The sequence below is a fragment of the Coffea arabica genome, chromosome 6e, assembly GCF_036785885.1.
Source record: "Coffea arabica cultivar ET-39 chromosome 6e, Coffea Arabica ET-39 HiFi, whole genome shotgun sequence".
Classification (NCBI taxonomy): Eukaryota; Viridiplantae; Streptophyta; class Magnoliopsida; order Gentianales; family Rubiaceae; genus Coffea; species Coffea arabica.
Window position 1 is genome coordinate 21317767 of NC_092321.1, and position 27020 is coordinate 21344786.

At 34.4% G+C, this 27020-nt stretch overlaps 2 protein-coding genes, 1 long non-coding RNA gene and 2 other non-coding genes across 11 annotated transcripts; all 5 read left to right on the forward strand.

The window, feature by feature from the left end:
- The first annotated feature begins 7204 nt into the window (after positions 1-7204).
- Positions 7205-11345, forward strand: LOC113695356 (uncharacterized). Its single transcript, XM_027214414.2, has 3 exons — positions 7205-7678; positions 9137-9366; positions 10964-11345. The coding sequence occupies exons 1-3, from the start codon at positions 7330-7332 to the stop codon at positions 11240-11242; spliced, it is 858 nt and encodes a 285-aa protein (XP_027070215.1). The 5' UTR covers positions 7205-7329; the 3' UTR covers positions 11243-11345.
- A 3173-nt stretch (positions 11346-14518) lies between these two features.
- Positions 14519-23223, forward strand: LOC113696069 (hydroxymethylglutaryl-CoA lyase, mitochondrial). Of its 7 annotated transcripts, none has more exons than XM_027215393.2 (10): positions 14687-15003; positions 15372-15631; positions 16825-16981; positions 17136-17315; positions 17774-17854; positions 17951-18114; positions 18810-18946; positions 20185-20300; positions 21189-21215; positions 21413-23223. In XM_027215393.2, the coding sequence occupies exons 2-10, from the start codon at positions 15387-15389 to the stop codon at positions 21659-21661; spliced, it is 1356 nt and encodes a 451-aa protein (XP_027071194.1). In that variant the 5' UTR covers positions 14687-15003; positions 15372-15386; the 3' UTR covers positions 21662-23223. The 7 variants fall into 7 exon arrangements, 4 of the variants coding, with proteins under 4 accessions (XP_027071196.1, XP_027071194.1, XP_027071195.1 ...); XR_003449664.2 differs by having other exon boundaries at positions 14688-15003; positions 21189-21325; positions 21413-21645; XR_003449665.2 differs by having other exon boundaries at positions 14688-15003; positions 21189-21321; positions 21413-21645.
- Positions 14775-14877, forward strand: LOC113697663 (U6 spliceosomal RNA). The gene has a single exon (XR_003449946.1). It is a non-coding gene; the product is annotated as a U6 spliceosomal RNA (small nuclear RNA).
- LOC113697664 (U6 spliceosomal RNA) lies at positions 23121-23223 on the forward strand. The gene has a single exon (XR_003449947.2). It is a non-coding gene; the product is annotated as a U6 spliceosomal RNA (small nuclear RNA).
- Positions 23224-23273: 50 nt separating this feature from the next.
- On the forward strand, positions 23274-25423 carry LOC113696070 (uncharacterized). The gene is made up of 2 exons (XR_011817065.1): positions 23274-23543; positions 24842-25423. It is a non-coding gene; the product is annotated as an uncharacterized lncRNA (long non-coding RNA).
- Positions 25424-27020: the final 1597 nt, after the last annotated feature.

Sequence of the window (27020 nt, forward strand, 5' to 3'; positions counted from 1 at the left end):
TCATTTCATTATGGATGCTGGATATTCTCAAGCAGGAGTTCCCATTTTCTCTTCACTTTGAATTTCAAATGCTTGAAGTTACATGACACTTAAGCAACATTTCTAAAACGAAATTATTGGGAAAAATCAATAATTATGTAATCTTTGAGGCTAGGTAGTTTTACAAGGGTTATATGGTTTTTAATCATTGTGTGTGTATATGCATGCACTGTTATCTGTTGGTGCAAAAAACTAAGAAGATGAACAATGAAAGAAAAGGTTTCAAATCGTGAATTATATTAACTTTTCTTCAAATTATATGTGTCTACTATTAGTTTGCAATATGTAGGACGAGTATCTTTTAAGATAAGATGAAGTTTGTTTGACTATAACGTGCATTTACATCACAAATAGATTAAAATAATGGAGTATAGTTGATAATTTGTCAATGTGAATTATGATTTTTTACAGCAAACCATTCTCCCACTTGAACTTATGTAGTTGGGATTGTTGTTATACATTCAAGAGTAGTATCTTAGAGACAATGATTCAACTACTCTTAAAAGCGTTGTTTCATCTAAACAGGATTTAACATAAGTGGCACAAGAGATCAGAAAGATTCTCTGAATTTAAGGCATCATTTGGTGGTAAAATAACCACTTTGAACATGAAAAGGTGCCAAAATATCTTTTGAACATGGATTCCATACCGAATCCCAGGTGATTGACTGAACGTGAAAAACTTTTGAATTGTCGAGAAAAATGGAAAGATAATAAATGTTACCAAACTCAAGGACGGCTTTAATGGAGACTCTATCAGTCCTAAATTGGATTTTTTTTTGGGTGCTTTTGAAGACTAAATTGTTACCTTTTCAGTTTAAAGGACCAAATTGAGATTTGAAACCACTTTGAGGGGGTTAAAATAAGATTAACCCTAAATGTCCACCCCACAGCCCCATCCATTAGGAATCTGGAAAAAAATGCACTTTTTCATCTTCAAAATTTGGTTTGATGACCAATTTTGTTGCTAAAGTTTCAACAAGAATACACTTCATTCTCAAATTTCCTGAATTTGGGCAAATTAAGAACAATTGACAGAATAACATTCAATTTGGACAGAAAGCTGCACGTGAGAAGCATGCTCCGTTAGAACCAACGAAAAAGGAGTAAAACCCATTCATTCTTCATTTTTCTCCTTTCCTCTTCTTGTTGTAGCTCTAAATTTCTAACCACCCTCACCCTCCTAAATCCAAGCATCTGCCGGCGAGAAGGCCCACATAAACAGACGTCATGAGAATCCAACCAAAGAAAATGACATTGCAAAAAAAAAAAAAACTCAATAATTGTCCACCCCGTAAATCAACATGAAAATACAAGTAGCTGGCTGTTTTTTCATACAAAGCCCATTTTAAGTTGGAACTGAAAATCATGCCTATAAACAGCTGATAGTTTTTTCATATAGTGTAGGAAGGTCATAAACAACTAGTAGTTTATGGAAAATAAAAGAAGCCCACAAAAAATTCCATATACAACTAGTATTTTATTTGTTTCTCGAGAAAATAAAAAAAAACTATAAAGAGGTGGTAGTTTTTGGACAAGATAAAAGAAAAACTATAAACAGCTAGTAGAATCTGTACAAGACAAAGGAATAAAAAACTACCTTTTGTTTATGTCTTCTATTTTATCAAAAACCAACCAACTGTTGGGATTGCTATTATAACTTGCAAATAGGGTTTCCTTTATTATATATTTTTATGATAGGTAAAAAATAAAAATCAAATGGGTGGGCTAATTTAATGGGTGTGGATAGGTACCCAAATTCAAGCCATTTATAACCCATAAATAAGTGGATGTCAGCCGTTTATATTGACTTTCTAGCCGATAGATGACCGGATTTAGGATGGTGATTGTGTTTGTTTGGATTGTGTTTTATTTGAAATATTTTTACTGTAGCACTTTTTGTGATGTGATGTGTGTGAGATAAAAAGGTAATTGGAAAGATAAAAAGGTGTATTGGAAATTGTAATGATGATGTAAGCAGATAAAATTGGGGAAATAAAACACAATCCAAACAAACCATTAGGGCTACGACAAGCAGAAGAGTGGTGAGGACATAAATGAACCAAGAATGAATTTTACCTGTTTTTTGTGGGTGCAAAATTGGTTCTAGCTGGGCATGCTTCTCAAGTGTTGTTTTCCATCTAATTTGAGCGTTATTCTATTAATCGTTCTTAATTGGCTAAAAATCAAGAACTTTGGGGATGAAATGTATTTTTTGGTGAAATTTTAGGAATGAAATTAATCATCAATCCATATTTTGAAGATGAAAAGTGCATTTTCCCTTGGAAGTCTTGTCATCGTTGCTATGCATTCTGCCCTGTCACCCACAGAAAAGCAGACAGTTGATGGCTTCGTTATGTGTCAATTTGTAATGGTACCCCCCATTCAGTTATCCTTTCAAAAGATTAGGTTCTACTCATTAAGTCTGATACAGGTTTTATACGATGTTTAATGGTGATGATGAATTACAATGGCTATAAAAGTTAGACTAATAACTAAGAAAATGAGATTTTGCTTAACAATAAAAAATCACGTACATTAAAATCGACTGGCATTGAGCACAAAGTGATGATTTCGTCACACTACCTACACCAACTTACTCTTGGCGTGCGGTTTTAGTGTAAGTCAGTTTTTTTAGACGCTTAAAATTTATTGTTTAACATTCATGAATTTGTGTGCAATTGCTGACTCTTGGGTTGCAGTATCATGATCCGATTTGAATGGGACAATACAAGTGGGTTTGAGCCTACAATATCAACATTGAGTTCTTGGTTTGAACCATCAAAAATCAAGCATAATTAAAACTAGTTTTAAGGCACATCCAACATACGTGCAGTTAAAAATAATTATTAATTTTTATGAATATATTAATTTTATTTTTTACAAAATTAAATTTCATATAAATTCTTCATAAAAAAATTGCAATTTTTGTCAGTAATTTTTTCTTTAACACAATTATAGTTAATTTGGTAGTTACAATATTTAAGAGAGTTACGGGAGATTATTTTAGCAAATGCAATTAGGTGGTTAAGATAAAAATTAATTTTTTTAAGGGCAAAATTTGAAGTTCAAAAAATGGCACAGAATGTTCGTCTCAATTGACACCTCTCTTCCTTTCTTATTGTGTAGATTTGAGCCTACAATAGTTCAATATTGAGTTCTTGGTTTGAACCATCAAAATCAAGCATAATTGAAATGTTTGTACGTAGTAAAATTATGAGGAATGGCAGGAAACTTGTGAAATAACAAACCTACGGGAAAATTCCACTTTTCGTCCCCAAACCTTGGGCTAGATATATATTTCATTCCCAAACTTTGTGATGCAACACATTTAGTACATGAATTATCAATTTCTAAATATATTTAGTCCAAAAACAGCAAATTGATCAATTTAGACAAAAAAAAGTCACATGACCTTGTTAATACAGTTCTTTATTGGTAGAAATGACGACAATTTGTCCAAATTAGCTTGTTAATACAATTCTTTATATTTACAATGCTTTTGGTGACTAATTGAGTCACCTTTTTATATGCACGGCACAAGTAAATTGACCAACTAAGGAATTTTCATTACTAGATTTTGCAGAATATACAGTGCACAGTAGGGTTAGTTTTTGATAAAATAGAGGAAAGGTATAAACAATTGATAGTTTTCTGTTTCTTTATCTTGTACAGAAACTATCAGCTGTATATAATTTTTCTTTTATCTTGTCCAAAAACTACCACCTCTTCATAGCTTCTTTTTTATGATCTCTAGAAGCGGAAAAGATACTGGCTGTTTACGGGATTCTTTGTGGGTTTCTTTTATTTTCCATAAATTACTGTTAGTTATTGGCTTTCCTCCATATATAGGTTCAAGATATTTTTGTAATATTTGTTAACATGCTCATGAAAGAGAATTTGTGCTATATTTTTAACATAAATTTATTTTAGGCAAACAATATTTTTCTAATAGTTTTCTAATGAAGCCAATAAAAGCTGCAGGTAGTATCTTTTTTGGAATTTTTTTTTTTCCTTAATGGTCGCGTGCTTGTTACATGACCCTTTTTTTTTTGTCTAAATTGATCAACTTGCCATTTCTAGACTAAATGTGTCCTGAAATTGGTAATTCAAGTGTTAAATATTAAAATGTGTTGCACCACAAATTTTGATAACGAAATGTGTCCTTAACCCAAAGTCTGGGATGAAAAGTGGAATTTCCTCCAAATCTGCTGGTCCTGCTATGAGTAGTGGACATTGAGATTAACACTAGCATAGACAATGTAATTGGGACAAAATTTGTTGCTTTTGTATATATTTTTATGCTTTTTTTTTCTTTAATTTTTTAAGGTGGCTATATGTCCTCCATTACAAAATTGTAATGCCATAAAACTAGGCAAGATCAGGAATACAAATATTAATGGCATTCCACCATTCTTTTGTATATGGAGATGAATATGCGTGCACTTTTTATAGTTTCAACAAAATTATCTTACATATTTTAGTGTATCACTTTAAAGCGCTTATACATAAATTGATTTAGAAGTAATTCGCACTTAGAATATTTCCTTTTCAATTATTACACATTCGTTTGGCCTGTTTTTGTTCTCTACCAACTCAGTACGTTCTCCGTGACTAAAGCCTAAACCACATAATTCACTAATGTGCTTCAAAGTAAAGAATTAAGCATTATGGTTGTTGATATAGTGGTTTTTTTTTTGTTGCATAATCTATACTCCATGTGTTACTGGTACATTAAATTACTCAAGAATACCAAAAAATATTCCCACCCCATATCTTTTTCCATCCTAACAAGGCAAAATGACAGAGTTTAGAGAACACTCTTTTTCCCTTTTTTGTAGGGTAGCAAAAAACCTCGGCTTCAACTCTCATCACCTTACTCAATTCCACACACACACACACACTCTCTCTCTCTCTCTCTCTCTCATTTGAGGCGAAATGCAGGAAATCACCAAGAAGCAAAATCTAAAAGCTATTGAAATTTTGGGTTTTTGTACAACACTATTTATGTAATTCATGCCCTTTATGGTCTCAAAGATCCAAGGGATTTGTTGTGTTTGATAAGTGTTGGTTTCTGTTTGTTCTTGATGCTTGTGTTTCAATTGAATATTATGCACCGTTCTCTAGGAGACAGATGAAACAAAATTTGATTGGAGTCGAACACTGTTGTTGATTGTGTTAGATAGTGATTTGCAAGTGACATGTTGTCAATTGTGTTGGTTAGTGATTTATACAAGTGCCTTATAATTTCATGAACGTACCTTGCCTTGTAAGAATAACTAGAATTAAATCCATTCAAATTTTTTATTACGAAAAAAAGATACCATGTTCGAATACTGAAATACTTTCTATCTTTGGTTTCATTTGTAAATTATTTATAGAATATTTAATAAGTATATGCTCTGACTTGTAAGAATAACTAGAATCGAACCCATCCAAATTTTTTATTAAGTAAAAAAGATGCCATGTTTGAATACCGAAACATCTTCGATCTTTGGTTTCATTTGTAAATCATTTATGGAATATTTAATAAGAATATTTCGACGTCCAGTGGATTTTGTGTGGACGTTTCTTAGAAGATTCTGATGGATGGAATGAAGTTTTTCGATAAGAACAACGCTCGGGTTGTTCGATTTGAAAACACGCATTCCCACAGATACGATAATTGACTTGTCAACTCTCTGGGTGACTCGATCCAAGTGCCAACAAACAACCCTTTTTCTGGATCTTATTCTTGAAAGTTGACTTCAAAGGGTAGCGTCGGACCTTTTTCAAATATTAAACAATTACTATGTGGTAGTTATAACGACCTTGGTCCAAGTCAGCCCCCCAAGCTTAAAGGCCGTTAATTCGGACCTCGTTATTGCATAAGTTGGAAACCCGACCCGTAAGGCAAATAGTTGTTCTGGATCCAATCTCATCTGTCCAAGGATTTTGTGATCCAATCTTGAACATTTTTGTCAGTTATGGCGTATTGAGACCCGCTGTGAATGTATGAAGATCCATTTCATGTAGATTGGATATCTTTCTTTTTTTTTTTTTTTCTGACGCAAGGGGTATCCGCGCCTCTACGATTTGAGAGGAGAGGCCCCATCCTCTGGAATACATTAACCCTGGGACTCGAACCCTTGTAAAGATAATGGATAACATATCCTGAGGAGGAAACGTGATCAATCGACCTATCCAGGAGAGGCTGTAGATTGGATATTTTCAACCAGTCACAATATATTTGTTTGAAATTGGTGGTAAAGATCCCACTTAACTGGTAGAAATATTAATTAGATGATCGTTTTGTCACTGTTTCGATTCTCGAGCCCTTTTTTATCTTTTTTTTTTCTTTTCTTTGTAAAGTTCAGAATTTGCTTGAATCTAAAAGGAAAAAAGTCACAGTAAATTGGACTCTACCTTACCCAAATTTGCACGTCTCCCTGCTCGTGGCACAAATCAACTCACATAGGTAAAAAGAAGGAAATTTACGTGATTTTGTGCGTTACATAGCATTGCCAGATGGTATATGTGGACTAACAGGAATTCTCTATCAATTTACCATACAGTTGATAGTTTGTACAAGTCTGATTAATTTTATTATGTTTTTTCATAAGTTACTGTCTTATTTGTGTATATTTGTCACACGTTACATTCCATTTGAATTGCAAGTATTTTACTAAAAAATTTAAAATATTCTTTTAACATATTTTTAATTACTTTTTTATTATACGTACATCACATTACTAAATCCGTTTGAATCGTCACTTTTTAGAAAAAATAAACAAAAATATTCTCTTTACATATTTTTCTATTGTCTTTCCTTATTTTGCATACAACACAAAACATACAGTATATTTTTTACAAAAAAATTTTTGAAAAATTGCAAGATCCCGTTTGAATTGCAATTTTTCAAATTTTTTCTCCCGAAAACTCCAATGCAAACAGATATAGATTATCTATATTGGTAAATTGATTATCATCACAGGCAAATGTTTGTGGGGCAAAATCTGTGTCTCAACCCCCACTTATTTTTCGGTGATTTGGGAATAGAGCGTAAATGAGAGGTAACCTTCCTATTAATCCCAAAAAAAAAATATTTTGTCCCAACCCCCAACAACCCTTCGGTATAGGTCCACCTTCAAGTTCAAACGGGGACGTCTTGCCTTAAAGGCATTAGTTGGTCCAAGTCAGCCACTCAAATAGAGCAAGTAATAAACCATTGCTCCATAATTTCCATTAAATTTCTCATCCTAGTACTATTTAATCCCTCCTTTCCGGCTCTTCTCCTCGGACCTGTACAGAAATGACGAGCGAAGTCGCGAGCCGGCTGGAGCCATGGCACGAGCTGAGGGGCAAAGTGGTGATGGTAACCGGCGCGTCGTCCGGACTTGGGAAAGATTTCTGTCTGGACTTGGCTAAAGCCGGTTGCAAAATCATTGCGGCCGCTCGCAGAATCGACAGGCTTGAGACCCTCTGTGATGAGATCAACCGAATGAGTTTCAATTCCGACGAGTCGGGAACGAGTGAACTCAGGGCCGTGCCCATTGAGCTTGACGTTAGTTCTAATGGGCCGGCCATTGAAGCCGCCGTTCAGAAAGCTTGGGACGCGTTTGGACGCATCGATGCTCTCGTGAACAATGCCGGTGTCAGAGGTAATAGTCGTTTTCACTTTTTTTTCTCCGAGAATTTGAATTGTTCTTTTCTGTTGTTCTATGAGAATTGAATTTCCAATGCTTGCTTATTTGAATTTGGATTAATTGCTTTAAAAAGGCTTAAAATTTGGTGTTAGCACTTTTTTTAAATATTTTTCTAGCAGTGGAGGGTTGAGATTTAAAAAGCGGGAGGGGCTGGGAATTAGAAACCATAACCTCTAACCCTCAATAGTGTTGGCACTTCTAATTATCTAATATGTTTGTTAATGGAACTGTAGTGAAAAGACAAAAATACCCCTGTATGGATTGCTTACCATTACATCTTAATTGCAAAATAGAAAGGAGAATTTTGGTATCTTGATTTTTAAGAAAAAGTTGAATTTATATTAAAATCGTGTTTTTGGTTTGTGGGGTTTGGCTGCTTTTAATTGTCAAAGTTGGAAATGAGATTTTGATTTTGCATAATGGTTAAAGATAAAATAAAAAAATTTTAAAAAAATGCAAGTTTCAGCTATTGAGGATTAGAAGGAAAAATTGTGGCCTTTTTAAGTAGGGGAGATTAGAGTGATTTTGGTGGATATTTTTGGACCTCAATTGAAGTTAGATTGGAATGAGTTCATGATAGCTTAAATAGAAGTAGAAGACGCAGTCAAATGACGTTAAAATTTTATTTTGGAATTTCTAAAAAAAAATGTTATAAAGTTGCCATGCAAGTCCAAGTGAAATATGGTCTGATAAAACGTATCGTTTTTTTATTCTTAAAGGTACCCTTTAACATGTAATTGGTAATTTGGAGGTTCATTTCAAAGAAGTTGACCTCCTCCTAACTTTGGTAACATGTTCTTTTGGGGCTCATATTTAATCTTGGTAATTCACTCTGGCCGTTGTACAAAAATCTCTACACTGATAAGTTCAACCCATTTAAGTTTGATTATGCTAGCAATTGCAATTCATTGAGACACATGTATGACTACAAGTTGGAAGGGAATTATGTTAAGCATTCTGGCTACTTGTAAGTCTTATTTTGCTGTACCTTCATCGGATAGAGTACCAGTGATTTAGAGGAGAATCCAAGTTGTAATTTTGATTTTCGCTTGACTAGAATAGATAACGTGGGGATCCTCAATTTCTTTCAGTGCAATTCCCTGCTAAGCAGTAAGCTAGTCAATTTCTACTTTTCTAGTGTTGATCCATCTAGTTTCATAGGGTTATTGAGCACTTCACTGCATCAGTTGTAGTTTTGTTATGAAAATGTCTTATGTACTTGTGAATTCTAGATGTTTAGAAAGAATTCCTGGTGAGGTACTAGTTGAGCACTCCAAATGAAAAGCTGTGGGTTTAGGCTTCAGCAATTCTCGAAGCATCAGTTCTCCAGTTTCATACATGCATTATGTGTATTTCGACTGAGCATGCTGAGATCCACAACCTGTGTACTTATTCCCATTATGTGTATTGCAGGCCGTCTGCATACTCCATTGGACTTGTCAGAGGAAGAATGGAATAATATCATTAAAACAAATCTGACTGGAACATGGTTGGTGTCAAAGTATGTCTGCATACGCATGCGTGATGCTAAGCAAGGGGGATGCGTCATCAATATATCCTCCATTTCTGGTCTCAATCGTGGACAGTTGCCTGGAGGTCTAGCATATGCTTCAGCAAAGGTTGCCATTAACACAATGACAAAGGTTTCATCCTTGACTGTTCCTAAGTTTAAATTCTGATGGATAAAATACAAGTATTTGACTTGCCATGAACTTGAATTAAGATAGAAATAGTTTATTGCTCTTGGATTGCCAATAAGAATCTCATTGATTCTATCATATCTGTACAACATGCTTCCTATTTGTGTGCATGTAAGGGATAATAATAGAAAATATTGATGGGACTCTTTCAGCTTTATACAGTAGCGGAGCCAGAAAAGATTTTCAGTGGGGGCAAAAGCAACACTAAAATTTTTTACCTACTCTTTTTCTAGTTTTTTAAGCAAAAAAAAATATATTCACTAACAAGTTGAAATGAAAAGCCTTTTTTTAGCTTACTTCAAATGGAATTTTGTGGTCCACATATCCTTTTAGAATATTAGTTCATGAACCAACTTAGAGGACCATGTAATTCTTTCACTTTCTTCGTAAAAAAACTCTGGGGGCACACTTAAAATTATATCAAAATTTTACAGGTATTATAGGAATCTAAGGGGGATAGTGGGGCCCGTGCCCCCACCTTAAATCCGCCATTGGCTTCATGTACAAGTGAAGCTCAGGTGGTTATTATTTTTGGGTTGTTTCTGGCATAATTAAATTAGGAAACATGATAGAGTATGCTCTTAAATAGCCATATGCAATAAGATCAAGTAAGTTCTCAGTCCTATACTGAACTGCTTCTGTTAACTAATGAAAGTTTAAGTTTCTTGCTGTCTGGAGTTCAAATAAATGTTAAATGGAAGGGGTAGTAAAAAAGATGGCTCATGTTAACTAATAAAAAGATTTGTGTAGTAGAGTTGCTTGATTTACCTGCATCCTAATCCTTTAAGTGTTGCACTTGTCTGGCTGTGTGTATGGAACCTTCTTGTTTTTTAAAATAAAGATCTTGTACATCCTAATGGTAGACATTGTAACATCTAAAATTGAGCATAAGCTGAAGATCGATGCAACAGAATTGTAGCTTTACATTCAATGAATATGTGCCTTCTTGCTGAATTAGTGCTTTGAGGAAATTCCTGTATACTCCTGATATCATATTGCATTGAGTTGTACAGAGTTTTGTTATGTCAATAGTGAAGTTAAAGTGGTTTCTTAGCACTGAGTATGGATCGAAAAAGCCATAAGTTCAACGATGTAAATGGTTTCCACCAGATTAGAAGAAACTAATAGCATTATCTTAAGCTCTACACCAGGCAGTAAGATTTCCAACTTGGCCTTTTGCACAAGACATTTGTAGATGGCCATTGTATGTGGCACTTGTGCAATTGTTGGTATTAAGTTAGACAGGCAGACAAATTGGAACTCTCAATCTTGCAGCTTAGTTATTGAACACGCTTGGAAAGTGCTATTACATGCTGTTTTGAAGCCTCATGTTGTTCTTTTTTCATTCTGCAGTTATTGCATGATTTATAATTTGTTTGGCGTTGAAATGTTCAAGGCTTTTATCATCTTATCTGAGTTTTGCCCTATATCTTTGCTGGATTATCATTTGGATTTCTAACTCTCACTCCCTTCATGAACCAAAAATCTTTTGGATTCTCACTTTGCCCTTTCTTTTGCTGCTTCTTCAAATCATAAATAGGTTATGGCAATGGAGTTGGGGGAGCACAAAATAAGAGTGAACTCAATCTCACCTGGACTTTTCAAATCTGAGATAACTGAGGGGCTCATGCAAAAAGACTGGTTGAAGAACGTTGCTCTTAAAACTGTCCCTTTGAGAACATATGGCACCGCAGATCCAGCATTGACATCAGTTATTCGATATTTAATCCATGACTCTTCTGAGTACGTATCAGGCAATAATTTTATTGTAGATGCTGGAACAACCTTACCTGGTCTTCCAATTTTCTCCTCTCTGTGAATGTCTCTCTATATACTTGAAATCAGTTACCTGTAGCATGGAACTTTATTTTGTTGAAGAAATTGGTTTTAAAAAAAAAAAAAAAAGGGTTTGATTGGTTTTAGTTTCCCAGTTTTTACTTTTAAAAGATTCTGAGGGCAGGAAACTCTGCATATCTTTTCCCTAGAATTATTCGTTCTCCATTTTGTTTGGTTCTTGTTTCATCAGTAAGTCATCAACCACTTCGTTTGTCATCAACATAGGCTGTCAGGTTCTTTTTCTGTATGTGATTTCTTCTCCTACCAAAATGAACATGAGGACTGACAGGTGGAAAGAACATTTGTTTGATATTCAAGATTTATACAAGAAATTTTTAAGCCTGTAGTGATGTAGATGGCTCTCAAATCTTACATTAGCACCTCCGACAAATTGTAGTTGGACTTGGGAGTTAAAATGAGGCTGGCTAGGAGTCCAATCTTCTGAAATGCTGTCGTTCGTTGCCCGAGGCAGACTAGAAGATGCAGTCGACGAGTATGCATTTGATCTCAGAAATTTCCAATCCTTCAATTGCAATTGCCACTTCGAACAAAAAGTCCAACTAAACAATTTGTGAAGAGTATAAACTTAATAACTTTAAGGAAACAAAATTACAATTCATTTTTTTTTATGGTACAAGGGGCAGTTGGAGGACTAGGGATAATGGGGCTAGCCGTAGTAATGAAGAAATTCCTTAAGAACAACAAATTTTTCAATAAAAACCTAGGATTAATCTTATTCACACTGTCAGTGTATACACTATTATGATTAGATATATGCCATATGTGCAAAATTTGAATTTAAAATTCAAAATTTGTTCATGTGTCATCCATCCAATCGTAATAGTGTATACATTGACAATATATATAAAATTTACTCAAAAACCTAATGTTAAAGTAGAGACGAGCATATTTGGGGCATACAGATCTAGATTGAATTCAAATCGAAATTGAAATGAGTTTGGTAATTTGAATCCAGCAATTTGGCAATTTAGTTGTTGCATACTAAGCACCGTGTTTGTTGAATTTAAAACGGACACCTAATTGGTGGGAAATTTTACCAATATGGCTTACACCAATATCGAATACAAATGCAAATTTCAAGATATAAATTGTAGCATATATTACTAACTACTATCATTTCATTATTTCTACACAATTAATATCATAAATTTTAACTAGTAAGTAGTAACCAATAAAGCATAGATATTTAGGTAATAATCGTATAATAAATACTGATTCGTACCATAATAAATTGAGCTTGCCCGTATCTTATTTAAGGATTAAAAGGACTATCAATGTGCAAGTTAAGGAGAAAGAAGGACTAATGTGAAAATTTTTAGTAAATCAAAATTAAAATATTGAGAAAAATAAGCGATATTTAGAATTTAGGGTCCCAATGAAAATGAACTCAACAGGAGATCTTTTAAATTTCTTTTTTTTTTTGGTGAACAACAATACGTGTTGTTATTGTATCAATTTCTAATTGAATTTGAGAGTGAAATAGGTATAATATTTTGGAGCTTAGACAACCAATAGCAGCGATTTTTTTTTTTTTATCGAGATTCGAAAGCACAGATTTTGTACTAATGCACACCCTATATTAAAGGCAATGTTTTCAGAGCCGGCCGGCCGCGAACCGGCCATGCTACCGGTCCGGTCCAATGTCAAACCCGGATGGTAATGGAAACCCGCTACGAACCGCGCGAACCGGACGAACCGCTAAAACCCGTATGAACCGCGAACCGGCGGTTCTCAAATTTTCAAACTATATAACCTCAAATTCAAAATAATAGCAAGAATGGAGACTGCCAGATTCGAACTCGGGTCTCTGAGCCAACAATAAGGTACGTTGCCACTACACCATAGCCCAAGGACGAGGTATTGTTGTGTAGAATTATACTTAACTAAAAAATAAAATCAGATTAAATAAAAAAACCCTAGCATTAAGAAAGTGCAGACGGTACATTTCATTTCAATTTCACTTCCTCCGTTTCTCACTCTCGGCTTCTCCAGTTCGCATCTTGATTTTTTTTTAAAAATTTTTCTTCATATTTCAAATACTCATATTTCTTTTTTTTTATTTTTCTTACAAAATCTCATCCTCTCATGGCTCTTTCTTTTTAATTTTCAACTCTCTCTCTCTCTCTCGCTATCCTCTTTTCTTTTGTCACTCCCTTTTTAATCAAACCTCTTTATTTTTAATTTATTAATGTTTTCTTCCATCTTTTAATTTTGTTTTTGTCCATTAAATTGAAAAAAGTTAAAAAAGAATTATTTTTCTTTAACCCAAATTATTTAATGTCACAACCACTCACTTTTATCTCATTTTTTGTTTCTTATTAAGTTTACATTTCTATTTTCGATTCTCTTGACTTCCTTCAAACTCCAAATTTTCTTTTTAAAATTGCAATCTCTAAATCCTAAAGCGTAAATTAAAATTTAAGTTCACAATGTCTAAATTCTCATAGACGTGAATTTTGCATAATTTCAAAATATTGTGATATTTTTGGGTTGGATTTAGATATAATTGAAATTGAAATGAAATTTATTTATTTTAACTTATAATTTAAAATTTTTATTTTTAAAAATCCAAGTTATTAAAAAATAGTAAACTTTTCATCATATAAAGTATTAAATTAGTCCATTACATGTCTTATTTTGTGCATATATATATTTATATAAATTATTTTTTAAAAAATTTATTGAACTGGGGTTGAACCGGTCCGACCGGTTGAACCTCGACCCTTTCACTTCACCGGTTCAATTAACGGTCCGGTTTTAAAAACATTGATTAAAGGATGAATTGTGTATTTTAACCTCTATATTTTAAGGATTAATTTTATATATACTGACAGTATATACACTTTCATCACCAAATGCATGACAACTAATTTCAATTTAATTTGAAATCTAAATTTTTATGTGTCGTACTCATGCATCCAATGATGATAATATATACACTACTATTGTATATAATATCAACTCATATTTTAATCTCTAAGTCACCAGAAATGTAAAATAACAACATAGTAACACCATCATATTTTAGAATTGTATATTTTAACCCCTATATTTTAAGCCCTAAGTCATGAGGAATGTAAAATAACAACATGGTCAAACCATCATATCTCAAACAATCAAATGTTCTCAAAACAAGACCAAAAAATAAAAGAAAAAAAGAAATCCCCAGAATGCAATTGGTTTAGAAAATACATTTGCTATTAACCTCTTAAATGCTTCAAAAAACAAACACCCTTCCAAAATAGATTTTCTTTCGGGTCATGACTGCAGCAATTGCCTTGTGGCTAACGGGACCAAAATTGAAAAGATTCAGTAAGAAGTATGGGCCCTAAGAAGGTTACGACTTACTAACTTGTTAAAAGCCCATTAACCGGTAGTCTTAAATCTTAATACTCTTTAAGCCTATAATTAATGCGCCTCAACTTCTAATCCCACATCGCTTTTTCAGAAACTAATTAGCCAGTTTATATAAGAACATCCTCTTCCTCATAAGCGTCCCTTCGGGGACATCCGATAAAATTGGAACGATACAGAGAAGATTAGCATGGCCCCTGCGCAAGGATGACACGCACAAATCGAGAAATGGTCCAAATTTTTTTTTCCCGCTACCTGTCCTTCCCCTTCTCTTCGACCCTGAAATTACCAAATCATCCCTCTGATTTATCCAATTCTTCGTTTTCGGCAAGAGTAGTCCACTGCTAGTCTTTCTCAATTCAGTTTCAGGTTTGTCTTAAACAGTTTTGTTATTAATTAATCAGGATTTTATCTTTTTTTCTTTATCTTTATGTGGGTTTTCTTTTATATAAATAATTGGAGGAGGGTTTTTCTTAGAGGGGATTGTTTATTCATGTAATTCACTATTGATTGAACTCTCTTATTTTTTCCCCCTTTTTCCTTTTTTGGGATGAGGTGCCACAAAATTGTTTATGGATTTTCAATCAACAAAACAGAAAAAGCTGTAAACTTTCTTATTTTGTTGTTTGTGTAAGTACTCTGTAAATTTTTCATAAATTTTCAATTTATGCTTGATTTATCAGAATCTTCTGTTGCAAACGGTTGATAGATTTTTATTTTATTTTTCTTGGGTGCAGTTAGTTTTATATCAAATGTTAGCCGCAAAAGCCATTGATGGTAAACTTTCAAGGTGGAGGTCTTTTGTGCCCATTAAATATTTTGCTTCATTGCCTGCTTTTGAGAGGCCAATTTCAGCTCATGAAGATTTGACCAGTGGTGCCAATGCACTTGGGGGTTCCTTTTCCGATACTTTCTGCGGCAGAAATGATGCTATGGAAGCTGAAAATTTCAAAAATCAAGGAGTAAATGATTTCACTAGCCTAGTGAAGTATAGAAAGTAAGTGTATGCTCCTGGTATGCTTTCTTCAAGATTTTGTTATTGGTTTTCCTGTTTTTTGCTGATCTTAATGCACTTGGGATATGATTAATGGTTATTCTTGAAGTTTTTGACAGTCTTGAGAGATTATTATCGTTGGTGATGATATCAGACGGTATTCTATTGTTTTTTTTTCCCAATTGCATTCTGTGTTTATAATTTTTTTATCTTTTCAACAATTCCAGGGATGTTTTAATTGCTGGTAATGAATTCTTCAGAGATTGGAGCAGACTAAAGAATTGAGAGTTGCCAGGGCAAGATTAGTAAAGGTGTATACTTGAGAGACAACTGTATACTTTTGCTTGAAGCTTACCCGAGTGAAATCAAATGTTAAAAGGATATAACTAAAGTTTTACTTGGTTAAGAGGATATTGGACAATTGTTTTGTTCTTTTTGGGGTAAGCCCCCTAACTGGCTTCCTTAGAGAAAACAGTTCATGGATTTATTTCACGAAATTTACTGGTATCTCCAATTGCTATTAGAGTAGACAATAGAGAGGTGCTTTTGGGTTGACCAGTCTAAAATTATATAATGAGAGGAGTGCAACTTGGACTGTGTCAAGAACAGTGTACCAATTTTAAAAAGTTATTTGCAGTTGCTTTTATTGCTTTTATTACGTCCTAATGTGTCAGATATAGAGACGATGGTTCAGAATTTTATGGTTCTCATTTTTTGGAAACCTGTGATTTTGAGTCTAGCGTTTGAAGTTTGTTTGGTTTTAGGCAACATGATTGGAATAGGTGATCATTAAAAGTGCACTGTTTGGAGAATCTATTCAATCTTTTCCATGACAATTTGAGCTGTTTTTGTGCTAGGATTTGTTCAGTATGCCACAAAATAGCAATTCATGTTTTTATCTATAATTGAACTGCTGGACAACTTAAAGTATCGCTATTAGGATATACTAGTTTTTGCTATACTAGTTTGTAGCTTCATTTTGATTGGCTTGTTTCCCAACCTATACAAGTTAGAGTACAACATATCCTTGTTTTGAGGGTGGGCTTATCAAGTGGTTGTATTTATAATGTTCAACAATTACAGTATCTTGTTGCATCTTAATATTAATAGACAAAATTATTTTTCCAACTTTAAATTTAAGATTTTTTTTTGGGTGTATTACACAAGTGAAAGTGACAGTGGAAAGTTTTCTGCAGTGATGAGAATATAATAAGGCCATCTCCATGGAATGGACAAAAGGCAGTTGCATCATCATATTGTTTCCCCAATCGAGTACATGACATGTTATACATGTCATTACGTAATTTTAGTTCTCAGAGCAGTGCTACGTCCGTTACGGATGTGAAAACCAAGGTCAGCGATTATTTATCATCTGTTTACTGCATGCCACAGTTTGAATATACTCTGCAAAATCCTTTACATTCCTCAATATTGCAGCAATCTCAGTATTGCTTTTGTGCATTTTGTTGCTGGGGCTATGTCATTTAGTTACACCACAATCTTGCAGTTCTTGGGATCAATTCCTAAATTTGTGAAGGTTGTGGAAGTTGGGCCTAGGGATGGACTGCAAAATGAGAAGGCAATTGTACCTACTGCTGTGAAGGTTGATCTAATAAAAATGCTAGTTTCTTCAGGATTATCTGTCGTTGAGGCTACTAGTTTTGTCTCACCAAAATGGGTGCCACAGGTAACTTACAATTTTTTGATTGCATATTACTGTTAAACAGTTGATCTAGTTGTACATTATTTTTGTTCTCTAATACCCTGCCTCTGGTAAGAGCATCATCTCTGTTTAACAACTTTTGACTCTGGTTGACTTGGTCTAGACATCCTGTAAAATTGTTCAATGGAAGTGTTCCACCTGAATGAGGTGACAAACTCTTGCAATGATCAACTGGTCATAGTTTTTCAGAAGTGTGGATGCTAACTCTGATATCAGCTTTCGTTGATAACTTCAGTATCAGTGGATCTGATTGCAGATGCAGTTGGAATCTTATATGTATTTTAAGCATGCGAGTCCCTATTATTTGTTTATTTTTCATTGTATGAGTTACTTGTAGTAGTCTTTGAGAATTCCACTTTGGTTCTTTCATGGAATATTGTAGTTTGTTACCTGATGTTTAGATATACTGAACCAAATTGTAGCTTGCAGATGCGAAGGATGTACTTGAGGCAATTCAAAGTGTTGAAGGTGCAAAGTTTCCTGTTTTGACACCAAATCTCAAAGTAGGTTCTCTTTCTTTTGATTTGTTAAACTTACCAAGTACAATTTTATACTTGATGGAAGTCCTGCTTGCAAATCTTAACTGAACCTTATTCTAGGGCTTTGCAGCAGCTGTTGCTGCTGGGGCCAAGGAAGTGGCTATCTTCGCTGCAGCTTCTGAATCTTTTTCCATGTCAAACCTAAATTGTAGCATCAAAGATAGTCTGAATCGATACCATGATGTTGCCTGTGCAGCCAGAAATAGCTCTATACCTGTCCGCGGGTATCCCATCTGATCCTCTATACTCTCCTAATTCAGAAGAATTCAACTGCTTAACATATGCTTGAAGGATGTTAGTCTTGTTTCAAAACAGTATTTGGAATTTTATTTGAATAGGAAAGAGAGTGATGCATCTGGAAGCTGGTTGTTATTGAGCGGCATGAGGGTATATACAGTTATACAAAAATGTACTGTACTACGTGTTTTTTAGTGCAAATTGGTTGCAGCATATTGATTGGCATCTATAATATATCTGAAAATACCTGAATCTTTCTTCGTGTTGTCCTCCGATGACATCAATTCAACAAGATTTGGATAAAAAATAATGCTGTACTAAAAATCTGGTGAATGAGTATAGCATTTACAACCAGGTGTAGTTGCCCATGTTATGTCTAAAAATACTTCTTCTCGTTCTGTTTCTTTCAAAGTCTCTTGTTTAGATACCTGCATTATGTATGCAACAATATGTGCATATGAAAATTTGCTTGTAAAAATATGCCTGTGGATGTATATTTTGATGCATTCTTTGCAAGCTCCTGTTGCAAACTGATCATTACTCGACTCTCTTCAATTGGCAACGTTGTTCCTTGGTTGTCCTTGTTAATTACTCCATTAGTTATTTTTTGGCATTTCAATACTTTGAGAAAGCAACATTCTACTTTGATTTTTTATCGTGATTTGTTCATTAATTTCCTTAGGTACATATCATGTGTTGTTGGCTGTCCAGTGGAAGGAGCAGTATCTCCCTCGCAAGTAGTTTATGTGGCAAAAGCACTTCTTGCCATGGGGTGCACTGAAATCTCCCTTGGTGACACAATTGGTGTTGGCACTCCTGGTAATGCTTAAAACTCATGTTTGCTCTCTCTCAAACATACACACACACAACATCTATATATGTATGTGTGTGTGAATTTGTCTCTCTAATACTTGTGCAACTACCCTTCTGTAGAAGTTACATGAATACGCAACAATCTTTGTCTAGTGATAGAAGAAAATTAAGATTTATCTTCAATATTTGCCAATTAGGGAGATTTTCTTGTTGGGAATGTTGGATGAGTCTCCTTCCTCTCTGTCATTGCAAGATTTCCTGCCATATGAAACTTGGTCAATCAATTTCACCACAAAAAAAAAAAAGAGAGAGAGAGACCGATAAAAGGACTTTGGCAGTTTTATGTACCTTGATAATTGGGGAAAAGGCGTGTGGGTGTAGAAGATAGATTTTTCTTATTTTGGAAACTAGAACTAGGGGTTAGAATGTACTGCCATCAGCTCTTTCATGGTTTGCCTGATAAGCACATATGTGTTGGCTTACAGAGCTTAGCATTGCTAATCATTTAAAAACTGCAAAATATTGTTTTTACATGTTCTCATCCTTTTACACTTTTCATCATGGCACCAGCATTAAAATTGTCGTACCTTTTAGCAGTGTAAATTCATATTACCTCGGACATTCATCAGTAGCCAGCTTGTGTAGCTATACCTACCTTGAATCTTCTAATGCCTCTTCTGAAACTCTTTGTGCATTTTGACAGTCTCCCTGTCTTGTTCATATATTGGAAGACAGTCTTTGTAGCAGGAAGGGCATTCTTTAAGAAGAAAGACTTTGGTACTTGTTAATATAATGGAAGAAAGATTTTGTAGAGCAGGGGAGGACACTAGATATTAGTACTATAACATTGGGTGGATGCCTAAGACTGATCTTTATAGTTATAGTATAAGAAGGAAACTGATGGCGGGAAGATATATTCTTTCTCCTTCATTTTTTATTCTTTCTATTTTCTTATTTTTTATGAGTTGGATGTCTGGGTGGAATTAAAATATATAAGCTGTTCTTCAACTGCACTCGCCAATCATATATTTTTTGTGTGAAACTTTCCTGTTTTCAATTGAACATGATTATGTGCATTGAACAAGTCATTGCTCACGCCATTTCCATATCCTGAGGAGAAAAATCCCTCGGTCAAACAAACCTGAGGATATCACTTTTTGTCTGTTCAGTGTTAAATTTTTGTGGTTATGACAACTTGTAGTCTTATTTCGGTATGTTCCATTCCTTGCTCCCCTCAATGGCAGGTACCGTTGTTCCGATGCTTGAAGCTGTCCTTGAAGTTGTACCTGTAGAGAAGCTTGCTGTCCATTTTCATGACACCTACGGGCAAGCTCTTTCAAACATTCTCGTGTCATTGCAAGTATGCTGTTATCTTTTATTTTGATCTTTGCATTGAAAAATCATGTTTTTATTCCAGTTTTCTGCAAGAGTTACGCTGCTTATCTGAAATCGAATATTATGTTTAGTTTGAGTATTTGAATATGTGTCCACTTGTTAGATGGGCATTTTGTACTATAAACTAATTATTCAAATTAATATTTTACTCTTGAAAAATTGGGCTAACATATTTTCACGACATTCTTAAATTTCAGCAAACCTCTAAAGCATTCTCTTTAAGCTGTTATATGTCACTTTATCTCCCTGGTAATACTGATGCCCCAATCATACCATTCAAGGTGGAGTACTATTTTGCATGTTCATGTATTTTTTATTCTAGGCCATGAACTATGTGAGCGACTGGGTCAGTTAAGAGTTTCCAGTTAGTTGATTAATCATAGTGGCACAACTATATTTAGTGTGACACAAGTTATTTCAGTAAGGATCATTATACTTTTTGTTTGATCATTTTGCTACTCCCCTGGTTGTTATGTGTTTTTCTTTACCATTCTGTTTTAATCATTTGGTTCTGGTGAAATTTTGTCAATGAATAGTCTTACGTTGATGATATTCATTGGACAGACGGGATATATATATTTTTTTATATAATTTAACTTGATTCCTTGTTATTTATCATATTATTTGTCTTCTGTGTAAGTGCTTCCATATGTTGTTGTACCATGATTTAGCTAATGAGCTTTCTCAAACTTGAAGTTAATTCTGAGAAAGAACTAGTTATCTGTCCTTTTTGCTTCTAGGCATAAATCATTTTCCTGAATTTTCTTTTTGCAGTTGAGTTAGGCAGCCTTTTTTAATTACACTACAACACTGTAGAAAATGGCTAAAGCTGCTCTCTACACATGATCTTCAGATATTTTGGAGCTGCAAGAATTACATGGTACTAAAATATTGATGCAGCTTGCCGCCAGATAGATGACTAAATAAATTATCAGTCCTCCTTGTTGGTTATTTGTGTGAACTTCCAATTTACCTCAAACTTGGCAGTAGGTGTAATATCTCTTTTGCCTATATGCCAAAGAATAAAAATATTTCTGCAAAGCAGCATGTTCTTGTCTAACAGTAGTTTCTTTACAGATGGGGATCCGTACGGTTGATTCTGCTGTATCTGGTCTTGGTGGTTGTCCATATGCTAAAGGTGCTTCTGGAAATGTTGCTACTGAGGATGTCGTCTATATGCTCAATGGACTAGGAGTGAAGACAAATGTTGATCTTCAGAAGGTCATTTTAGCTGGGGATTTTATCTGCAAGCATTTGGGTCGATCTCCTGGTTCTAAGGTTGCTAAAGCACTGAGCAGAGTTCCAGAAAATGCCTCAAAGCTGTAAGGTGCTTCTGACACCTCAAAAGTGTAGTTTGAACTTGTGCATCCAAGCTGAAAGAGGATATCTCTAGCAACTTATATCCTGCAGATGCTACAATCCAAATTCAGCAGGATGTTCTGCATTCTCATCCGTCTTGTGCAGTCCTCACTTGCAATGATCTGTGAGCCATACACGAAAATCTCAGGGTATATATTCACCATCATTTGTGGAAACTAATTTCGAAGAAACATTTTAAAATCTGTCTACCTTCTGTTTTCTTGGTATGCAACGGCGGATTCGCTCTTGCAAATTGATTCTATGTGCAAAAGTCCTGTGATATTGATGACATTGAAGTTTTTCTTTGCAATTTATGTCACTCATATCAGGTACATCTGTAAGTTCTGGATATGTTCTTTAGAGTTGAAAACTACTATTGATTATCAGTACAAATAAGGGAGTCAGCTTTGTTCTTCATGCAATAAAATTGAACTCAATTGATTACATTATTAGCACTGCAAGATGATCAATTACTCCAGTGTATCTGCATGTTTTTCCTTTGGCGTTTTTTTACTCTTTCTGCATTAATGCTTGGTCATATGAACATAATCTAGTCATCCAGACGCTGCTTTCATTTCATGGTATTTGTCTTTCATAGCTATAAGATTCTGGAGATTGATTGTTTGCTTGTGGATCTTTTGAAAAAGCTTCCTGTAAGTTGGGAAACACATTTTTGAAAATCTCAAAATTTTCCACCATATCAAATATATTTCTCTGCGGCGCTGGTAGCGTGAAGATAGCCATTGATGGCTCGTACTAAAAATAGTACTTTCGCGCGTAATGATAGAAAAATTAGCAAGCTTCCACAAAAAAAAAAAAAAAAAAACCCGTTTTGAGCAAATTTACTATTTTGATGCATTGATCACTTCTGCCATTGCTGTCAAACTCCACACAAATCTCGCATCTAGCATTTGCCAAATATAAAAAGACAGTAAGAGTTTTTACAAGGATTTTTTTTTTCGTGTGGCGAGTACATTATTTAAATTTTTATTAGAATATTATTGTAACGTTTATTGTAATTTGATGTATATGAGATCAAAATGTTATTAAAAATTAAAAGAATTATTGGAAAGCATATTTATAATGCACGAATTTTTTTTGAAATAGATCAATCCAAACAGAAAAATATATACCATTGATATTTTTTCTCGAGATACATTTTGTCTGGTTGTAGTGTATTCTTCAAGATGTGATTCTACACTTCTAACATCATGAATAAATTAGGAAATTAAAGAAAAATACTATAGGTTCACCCTACTAAGAAAATATTTTGCAATTCCTATTGTGCCAGGTAAAATAAATAAATAAAAAGAATAAGAGTCAGCAAGTAACATGGGCTATTCTAAAGCCACAACTACTCGTCCCACATCGACTAAACATGAACTAGACAGCAACTTTATATATATGTGCCTTGAATGTGCTGAGCGTCCCTTCGGGGACATCCGATAAAATTGGAACGATACAGAGAAGATTAGCATGGCCCCTGCGCAAGGATGACACGCACAAATCGAGAAATGGTCCAAATTTTTTTGGCATCTTTACCCAGCCCCACTGATTCCACTTCCCGATTCAGGTTTTTGTGCTTTGAGTTTCTGCATCGATTTTTTTATGTGGGTGTTTGAAATAATTGGTTTTGTCCTGTTATCAGCTTCATCTTCTTAACCTGGGTTTTCCCTTTATTTAATCCAATAGCTTACTGATTTTTCTGATATGGCATTGCTATGAAAGATGCTTTTTTTAAAAGTTGTTTTGTTGGATTAGTTATAGGTTGATAAATAGATTAATTCTGGTTTAATTAATTTGGACATTACAGAGGAAGTAACCATGCTAGCTCCGTAAATCCTCAGAGGTGGTGTTTTTATTTTATTTTTTTGGTATTTTGTTCATGTTTTTGTTGGCTGTTTGTTATTGATGATTTTATTGGAAGTGAACTTTGATCGATGGTTCTTGTTTGTCTTTACTGATCAGGAGAGACTATTGTCTTTACTGATGATTTAGATGATTATTTAGACTGCCTCCAATGGTGTATTTATTTGAATATTTTCTTTTCTGTTTGTTATTTTGAAGATTCAGTGTTTGAAAATATGGTATCGATTTGCGTAGCTAACGGAGCCTTCAAAATAATTGATTCATTCAACTCCTCAAGAGTTGATTTCATGAAATAGCAGGATAAATTGCAGTTCTCTGCATCAGCCGTCCTTTCTGTATGCTTGCTATCAAAGTGGATAACATTAATTAACATTCTTGCTTCAGAACTTAAAGATTAGAAAATCATTGTATCTGTTCTGAAGGTTGGCTTATTAAGCAGCTCTTCTACATGATGTTCAGAAATGACAGTCTCTTGTGGCTGTTTGGTCTGATGATTTAGCAATTTATGGCTTTTCTTCCTTGCTGTTACTTTTTGATATGAGAGGCAGTGATATTGTATGTTTTCTGCAGTGGGGAGAGCATAAGAAGGCCGTCTTATGTAAATATGAACTTGCTTCTGCTTGTTTGAATTCCTTTCTTGCTTAGTTTTTGTCAAAGCTCTTCATCACTGGTTTATATTAATTGCCTTCACTGAATTCAAGCAAACAGTTAGATTGTCACAACTTGATTTCTTTTAACTGCTTATCTTATATCTGGTGCATCGATGGAACAACAAGTTTTGGAAACATCAATAAGCTATGACATTTCTCCTTGGAAATGAACAGTTGAAATTAATCGAAAGAAGTCTAGAGATCGGTCGTTGTTCTTGGTCTGAAGCCCTTTTCTGAGTTCAACATTTACAGTTAATGTTCAATGGACATTTAAAATAAGACTACCAACATGGTGGAAAATGGCTCATGTTGTTCTCTATATCTAGGTTTTAGCTATTTTTAAAGATGCAAGACATGTAAGTGTTCTATATTAGAATGAAGGTAGACTAAATTTTTTTAATGAATCCCCGTATTTGAGTAATTCATGTAAACTTTCGACTAACCTCAACTTGGCACTAGATGTAGTATATCTTTGCATATTTGCTTTATATTGAAGCTGTTGCAAAGCAGAATGTCCTTGTTTAAGGGCAGCTTTGTTTATTGATTGGATTTTATGGAGTTGATTCTGCTGTATCACGTCTTGGGGATTTTCGATACGCTAAAGGTGCTTTTTTATCCTCCCTTGCAGGGGAGGGATGCGATTTAAGAAGTGCGGAGGGGAAAGGGGGATTTGAGCCCACGACCTCTAATCATTAGGGCCTCAACCTCAGCCACTAGAACAGGGCCTCCTCTAATTCTAAAGGTGCTTCTGGAATGTTGCCTCTGATGATGTTGTTTATATTCTCAGTGGACTAGGTTTGAAGACAAATGTCAATCTTGTGGTGGTTATATTGGTTGGAAATTCATCTGCAAGCATTTATGTTGGCCTAAGCAATATACCTGCAAATGCCTTGAAGCTGTAAGGTTTTTCGGATGCCTTGAGTGGAGTGGTAACTCGTGTGTCCAAGCTGAAAGAGAATATCTTGGTTTTGGGAGGTTGGCTTTATTATCAGTTCCATGCAATTTAGTGGCGAAGGATTTATTGGTCCATGAAAATCTCAATGTATATATTTGTCATCACTGCGGTAAAATAGCAATAGTGAAGAAAACCTTTTATTTTTTTCTACCGTCTATGGCGCATATATAATTGGTTGGACTTGCTTTTGCAAACTATTTTCTGCAGAAAAGTTCGTTCAGTAATGCTCATGTAAAAAGCCTTTTCTTTTCAACATCCCTGAATGAGTACATTATTTTTGGAGCACCAATTTGTAAATTAACCAACATTCATGGTCAGAATGATTAATGCTATTAATTGAACTTAATGGAGTACATAATCTGCATTTCTGACTCTTCAGAAACACTGCAGTATGTTCAATAAATTGTTGTGTAAGAATTCCTTAGTTAGAACAGAATGATTTGATCTATGTCAATACTTTAGTTTGCTATGTTGCATTGGGAAGTGTAGATTTGTCTGATTGTGCTGTAGATATTACAGTGCTGTAGACACTCCAGTATGTCTTTAAATACTTTTGGATATAATTTGTCTGTTAACTTTCTGTTTTTATATCATAACATAACATACAATGAGATGTTAAAATTCAAATGTTTGATCTTGAATCTTGTGAAAGAGCTTGCTCAAGTGGTGTAGCACACTTTTTAAAACTTTAGCATCCTTCACCAGATCAAAGATATGTTTCTATCTAGTTGTTGGAGGATGGCCATTGATGGCTCTTATCCAAGTAGGAGAGTGCTTTAAACCTGTGTAGGCATTGAGTAGCTCATTCGGCTTAAGAATGTACAAATGATATATCAAGCTTCCTTGCCTGTACTTTGATTACGCCAGGTTGTTTTCTTATATCAGGATAGGCTCTGTCCTTTGATTTCTTTGAGTTTTTCTCTAAGCAGTTGTCTTGTCTTCAAGTGGTTTTATGGGTACTAAACTGGAGCTTGCTAAAGTTGCGTTTACTCTTTCTTGATTTTATCATAGATGCCCATTCATGTGATTCTTTTCAATAAAAAGGAGAAAAAGGTTGGAAAAACTTTTCTAAACAAAGAAATGGACAAATCTAAGTTAGCATTTCTGGGTTCAAAGGATCCTCTTTTTGGCCTACATATTTGTTTGGTAACCAAACTTCCCCTTGTATTGGGTAAGAGCTAAAAGGTGCAATTATCAAGTGATTCTTGGCATTGAAAATGTACCCACATAAATGACAAGTGGTGTTCAGTTGTCTTCAATGTTATTATCCTTTTGTCCAAGTAGCAAAATGTACATCCATGCTCCAGCAGATGTCCACCTTGAAAGCAAGATCAGATAAAATCCATTCCATTTTTGTAGGATGTAAAAGCCAATTCCAAAGGCCATGCATTCTTTTCCCCCAAAATTTTGTTTCTATAAGTGGAATAAATACTGTTGGCTGGACTACTTCATGTTCTATATCCTCAAAATATCTTTGCCTTGTTTTTTTATCCTCAAAATTTTTCATTCAATAAAATTTTTACTATTCTATTTTCCCTTCTTGAAGTTGGAATATTTACATGAAAAGAATTTATTCAATTAGATACTGTTCGTTATTACCTCACTTCATCTAGAACTTGACTTGGATAAGTATCTATTGTCGTATCGATGAATATTCTTCACTTCTTTATAAGGTGTAAAAGTATCCTCAAAACTGGATGACTTTGCAATCTTTTGGTGATGAGGTTTCGGATTAGTTCGTAGGGCGGCTTAGAGTTATATAACTGCATTTACTTCCCATCTATTTTTATGAACTAAAATTATCATTGTAATAACACAGAAATCCAATATAGAAAGGTAATTGATATGCTAA

What these genes read in the sequence shown, in the direction of transcription:
- LOC113696069 (XM_027215393.2), top strand. Translation starts at nt 15,387, where the DNA reads ATGTTAGCCGCAAAAGCCATTGATGGTAAACTTTCAAGGTGGAGGTCT. An exon ending in AGCCTAGTGAAGTATAGAAA is followed by an intron (nt 15,632 to 16,824) that starts GTAAGTGTATGC and finishes AGTTTTCTGCAG; the next exon opens with TGATGAGAATATAATAAGGC. An exon ending in AGCTCTATACCTGTCCGCGG is followed by an intron (nt 18,115 to 18,809) that starts GTATCCCATCTG and finishes TAATTTCCTTAG; the next exon opens with GTACATATCATGTGTTGTTG.
- LOC113695356 (XM_027214414.2), top strand. Translation starts at nt 7,330, where the DNA reads ATGACGAGCGAAGTCGCGAGCCGGCTGGAGCCATGGCACGAGCTGAGG. An exon ending in GAACAATGCCGGTGTCAGAG is followed by an intron (nt 7,679 to 9,136) that starts GTAATAGTCGTT and finishes TGTGTATTGCAG; the next exon opens with GCCGTCTGCATACTCCATTG. An exon ending in CCATTAACACAATGACAAAG is followed by an intron (nt 9,367 to 10,963) that starts GTTTCATCCTTG and finishes AATCATAAATAG; the next exon opens with GTTATGGCAATGGAGTTGGG.